The 5718-nt window shown below is 58.1% G+C and overlaps 1 protein-coding gene across 1 annotated transcript; it reads left to right on the forward strand.

The window, feature by feature from the left end:
- The first annotated feature begins 1360 nt into the window (after positions 1 to 1360).
- AVPR1B (arginine vasopressin receptor 1B) lies at positions 1361 to 3551 on the forward strand. The gene is given in 3 exon segments (XM_050911474.1): positions 1361 to 2105; positions 2108 to 2338; positions 3244 to 3551. Coding segments are annotated over 3 exon segments (1284 nt in total).
- The last annotated feature ends 2167 nt before the right edge of the window (positions 3552 to 5718 follow it).

Here is a 5718-nt window from a genome sequence, read left to right on the forward strand (position 1 = left end):
GAGGCTGCTCTGCGGATGGGCAGGATCCCGCTCCCCACCTTCAGGCTGGTTTTCTGGTGGGTGGAGTAAAATGACAGCGTTTAGCTGAGGACTAAGCAGGCAGAGACAGGCTTTTGCCGTGTCTCAGGGACAATCTCCATCCCCTTCCTACACAGAAGGAATGGGACAGCAGATCGGAACAGGCAGCCGCAGGACGTGGTGCCAGTAAACGATGTTTCCACTGACTTTGCTGCGGGGCTGAGACCCAGATGCACAAAGGGAATAGATGTCTGACTCCTGCTGTAGGAGCTGCTCTGGGGGACCCGCACCCCCTTGTCCCCCTGTGCACAGGCTCTGGGGACAGGGGCTTCTTCTGCTGGGCCAAGAGAAGCCAAGGGTAGAGATTCGGGGGGCTCTGACTAGTAGGGACAGTGCAAATCAGGGGCAGAGCGTCCCCAGCCCTGACACGCTGCGGAAGAGGGGATGCAGGCGACAAGGGTGGAAGCGCAGGAGGATTCCCAGCCTTCGGCTCTTGCCCAGAAATCACATTTGGTAAAAGCCCCTGGCAAAGCCCAGGGACGGCAGCTCCTGAGGGAGCTGCAGGAGGGGAAGAGGCTCTCACCTGCCCGCTGCAGCGTCCGGCGGCACTCAGCACAGCACAGCGGCAGAGCCGGCGTGGCAGAGCCAGGAGGCTGGGGCCAGCCAGGGAGGGGAGCTGCCAGGCTATAAAACCCAGACCCGGGCGGACGGCGTTCACGCACACAGCGACCGAGAGCCACCGCCGGCAGACGGCCGCCCCGCTTCCCACGGAGACACGGACGCTCGGACACCGCTCACCTGACTTTTACTGTTCTTGGAATGAAAAGGCCAAAGAGATGCAGCCTCTGTAGCATTTTCTGTTACTCTTACTGCACTAAAAAGAAGCAACAAAGAAGATTCCCCTTTCCCCTTCAATTTACCAGCACAGGGGGAGAGGGGACGCACAAGATGAGCAGTCCTGGGAGAGACAAGGATTTGGAAATGTTTAGTGCAGACGAGAAAAAGATCAAGGACTGAGCCGGGAGCTCTTGCACCTCTTCGCTTACCGGGAATATTTGCATGGAGCAGCCCAGCCAGAGAGGGGAATTGCAACCGCACAGCACAGGAATAGTGTGATTTTGAGGAGCACAAGGCAGAGGAGGTGACAACCTGCACCGGTGTTGGGGACCGCTGGAGGAGGCATGTCCAGCCCCCCCAGCCGGGGGCAGAGGAGCTGGTGCAGCGGTGCTCAGGGGCAGCACTGACCCCAACAGCTCAGCCCTGGGGAGGCAGGGAAGGGTTTAACAGGCCATCAGAGACGAGCATTATAGCTGCCTGTGCTCCTGCAGAGCTTCCCGAAGGGATGGAGCCAGGCTGGGGCTGGAACAGCACTCATCGCAGCTGGCCTGGGCATGGCCAGGGGCTGCTGAGCCCCCAGATCCTGGCAGGGGACCCCAACCTGACCCTCTTGCACACCCGGGACGAGGAGCTGGCCAAGGCAGAGATAGGGGTGCTGGCCATCATCCTGGCTGTAGCGACCGTAGGCAACGTGGGGGTGCTGCTGGCGATGTACCGCCTGAGGAAGAAGATGAGCCGGATGCATCTCTTCATCTTGCACCTGGGGCTGACCGACCTGGGCGTTGCGCTCTTCCAGGTGCTGCCGCAGATGATCTGGGAGGTGACGTACCGCTTCTTGGGGCCAGACCCACTCTGCAGAGCAGTCAAGTACCTGCAGGTGCTCAGCATGTTCGCCTCCACCTACATGCTCATCATGATGACGCTGGACCGCTACATGGCCGTGTGCCACCCGCTGCACACCCTGCAGCAGCCCAGCCGCCAGGCCTATGTGATGATCGGGGCTACGTGGCTGCTCAGCTGCCTGCTCAGCCTGCCCCAGATCTTTATCTTCTCCCTGCGGGAGGTGCGCCAGGGCTCAGGGGTGCTGGACTGTTGGGCCGACTTCAGGTACCCATGGGGAGCCCGAGCCTACATCACCTGGACCACGCTGTGCATCTTCATCCTGCCCGTCGGCATCCTCACCGTCTGCTACAGCCTCATCTGCTACGAGATCTGCAAGAACCTCAAGGGCAAGACCCAGAGCGGTGCCCCGGCACGGGGGGGGCCGCAGCAGCTGCCCCTCCGGCTCCCTGCTCCTCCGAGAAGAGCGGGCAATGCCCCAGCGGGCAGCCCTCACGGGTGAGCAGCGTGCGCACCATCTCCCGTGCCAAGATCCGCACGGTGAAGATGACCTTTGTCATCGTGGTGGCCTACATCGCCTGCTGGGCGCCGTTTTTCAGCATGCAGATGTGGTCGGTGTGGGACGAGGATGCTCCTGATGACGGTGAGTAGCAGTGGGAGTGCTGGGCTGCAGCCCAGAGCAGGCGCAGAGCCCTGGGCACCTGAGGCACACAGCATGGCCATTGCATTTTTAACAAACACGAGCTGTCTGTTATTTTGTCATTTTAAAAATTGTGGGGAAGGCTACAGATTTGCTCCCCAGTAGGATTTATAGAAAACTGTTTGCAGATTCAACTCATTGCTTTCACTAGAAAAACCATTGAAAAGCAATGGCTTCTGACCATCACATGTAGGGTCGTGTAAAGATGTTGTGGGAACATCTTTGCCATGTGTGTCTCTTCCCTCATGGGAATTTGCTTCAGGAGCTGCTGTGTTTGGTATGTGACCGCAGGGAGGGTTTTAATTGTGCCTGCTGCTCCCATCCTCTGCTCACCGTGCTGCTGGAGCAGGTCCTTCGCATGTAGCATCGAGTGCCCTTAAGGCTTTTGCTGAGCCAGCTGCAGAGGTTTGGAAGTGGATTTCTGATTTCACAGGTTGACTTTTTCCGGAAATTGTCAGTAGCTCTCCTAGCCTGTTCATGGGTAGAAGGAACTTTATCCAAGATCGAAAGGCCTATGGGAGATGCTTTGGCCAGCAAACAGGCTGAAGGAAGGTCCAAAAGCTGCTGGTCTCATCTCCCAGCACTCTCCCTGAGGATGCGCTCCAGCACATCCCCATTACAGTACATCACCCGCCTGCAAGCCCCAGCCAAGGGTAGAGCCCGGCTCTGCCGCCATGCTGCAAGCTCCGCTACCCAAAGAAGTGCCAGTCAGATGGGATGGGAATGGGACAAAGGACACGTGCCCAAGCCAAAAAGAGCCCCCAAGGTCCTGCCCATTGCACGCTGGGACCCTGCCCAGCCCATGCCCAGCCCGGTGGACGTTTCAGCTCTCTCCCTTGCTTTCCCAGAGTCCACCAACGTGGCTTTCACCATCACCATGCTGCTGGCCAGCCTCAGCAGCTGCTGCAACCCCTGGATTTACATGTTCTTCAGCGGGCATCTGCTCCAGGACGCAGCTCGCTGCCTGTCCTGCTGGGGCAGCTCCCGGCCCGGGCTGCGGAGACAGGCCTCCACCGGGAGCCTCTGCAGCAGGAAAACCACCATCCTGAGCCACAGCCACCACGCCAGCCCCGCCGGCCTCCCCCTGCATGGGGGCAGCACCAAGGACTTCTACCCACCCTGCAAGGAGGTGGTGACCGAGTCGGGCACGCTCTAGGCTGCAGACGTCCCCAGGCACATCCCTCCACTGGAGACAGCTGCCACCAGATGTGACACCACGAACATTGTCACCGCAGAGCTGTGTCTCTCCCCACTTAGTAGCAGCTCATTTTGCAGGAAGCTGTGTGCTTAACCCAGAAAGCATCACTGTCCTTCTTGCCCTTGCGTGCTTGCTACCGCGCATGCTGCATCTGCTATGTGCATCGGGGGAGATGGACAGAGCCCCATCAGCCGTTGCCTGACCACAGCATCCACCTCCCTCGTATGCTAGGAAGCCTCTCGCTGCCTGGCTGCTGTCCTCCAGGAATGCCTCACAACCCAGGTATCTGCTGGGGGATGCTGCACCAGCGTGTCTTCCTGGAGGGACTCGAGCTTTGGGTGTTTAACAGATGCCAGCAAAGCAGCCTGAGCACAGCAGGAGGCAACGTGGCTACATCTGCTCAGAGCTCCCTGCAAGCAAGTTACTCATCTCGCATGCTCAGGGCTTTGCTGGCAGGGCATACAGAGCTTCCCCACGCCCTGGGGCACAGCACACTCTCCCCTCTGTGCTGCTTAGCATTGCCCTCTGCTGCCAGGCAGGTCTGGAGCCGGACCCCCTGCCCATCTCCCCGGGGCCAGGGATGGGGCTGGAGCAAAAGCCGTGGGGCAGAAATGTCCTCTCCTGTTGTGCACAGCTGTCCTGCTACTGCACAGCGGCATCGCACTGCGCTGGTGCAAGCACCCGAAATGCAGCACTGACACCACCGAAGAGCTGCTCGCAGGAGCCCTGGCCCAGCTCCAGCTTGCCCAGGCAGATCCTGCCTCCCTCCCTGCCCCGGCACTTTCCATCAGGTTTACTCGCCAGCCCCCAGCCGCTGCGCAGGGCTGCTCGCGCTGTTCAACAGCTGCTGCATCCCATTAAAGAGCTGCTCTCAAATTGCTGCTGCTTTTGTCTTATTTAGCAGAGATCAGAGTGCCGAAGCCACCCAGGGCTCAGAGACGGCCTCAGGGAACTTGGGAACACAGAGGAGGGGCGGCCAGCAGCCGGGAATGAGCCATGGCCTTGCAGTCCCAGCCTGGCCCCTGCCCTTCTCCCTGCGTGTTGTGGGTCTCCCAAAAGCTGTTTTGTTTAAGAAGAAAGCATGAGTGAGGCAGGCAAGAGCATCCATTTGCTCTGGGAGTCGAGCTCAAAAGCTACTGATGGGGGATGTACAAATGCCCCAGCGAGCACTAAAGGTACCTAATTCCCCGCAGGCAAGGTGCATTATTCCCTCTATTATCACAGGCTAAATCTGCAAAAATAAGACATTAAGAGTAAAGTATTTTGAAATCTTAATTTATTTTCACTTTTTAATCACCAAGCATTTCAATCAGTTTTTCCAGAAACTCCCACTAGCTGGTTTTGACCTCATCTCCAGTTCCATAAACGCACCTCTCCTGGCCTTCAGCAATGTTTCCCAGAGATTGTTTGGGGTTTTGAACATTTTCCTTTATGTGCCCTTCAAGTTGGGCCAGATCTGCACAACAAGGTCATAAACCCAGGAGTGCCTGACCCCACTGGGATCAATACCAAATCAATCGTCTCACAATCTTTCATTAAAGCACATCGCTGCTGAGCCGATTTGAAATGCACTTGGGGCAGCTCCATCGCTGATGGAGAGGGGCTGCGCTGGGAGGCGGGGCTCCATCCCCCTAACAGAGCTCCCAGACATTGCACAGTTCCCCTCCCCCAGCACTCTGAAAGTTTTTTTTCTTGAAAAATCATAAGTAACAAAATGCAGAGTGATGGGAAGGAACCGGCTCCGTTTGCAGCAGCGATTTGCTGCAGCAGAGCGAGGACAGCAAGCTCCAGCCGCGGGCAGGGCCGGCCGGGCACTGGCTCTCCTGGACCTCGGGAGCGTGAAGGTGACCTGACAAATGTAATCACTGACAAGCAGGGGCAAGCAGCACCTCTGAGAAGATAACAGCCTTCCCAGCACATGCAGTTCACAATCCCAAGCTTATCTCTGCAGGCTGGAGAGCCCCCAACTCAGTTAGGTTAGAGGCAATTGCAGTGCTGTACTTCCAAGTCCCCTGGAAATTAAACCAATCCTTAAGGAAAACGTGAAATGTGGTGCCAGATCATGGGGGGGGGGGGGGGGGCAGTGGCATGTGCCCCAGCCCCGGGCGCTGAACCCCCCTCCGCA

Source organism: Gymnogyps californianus, chromosome 27, assembly GCF_018139145.2.
Source record: "Gymnogyps californianus isolate 813 chromosome 27, ASM1813914v2, whole genome shotgun sequence".
Taxonomy (NCBI): domain Eukaryota; kingdom Metazoa; phylum Chordata; class Aves; order Accipitriformes; family Cathartidae; genus Gymnogyps; species Gymnogyps californianus.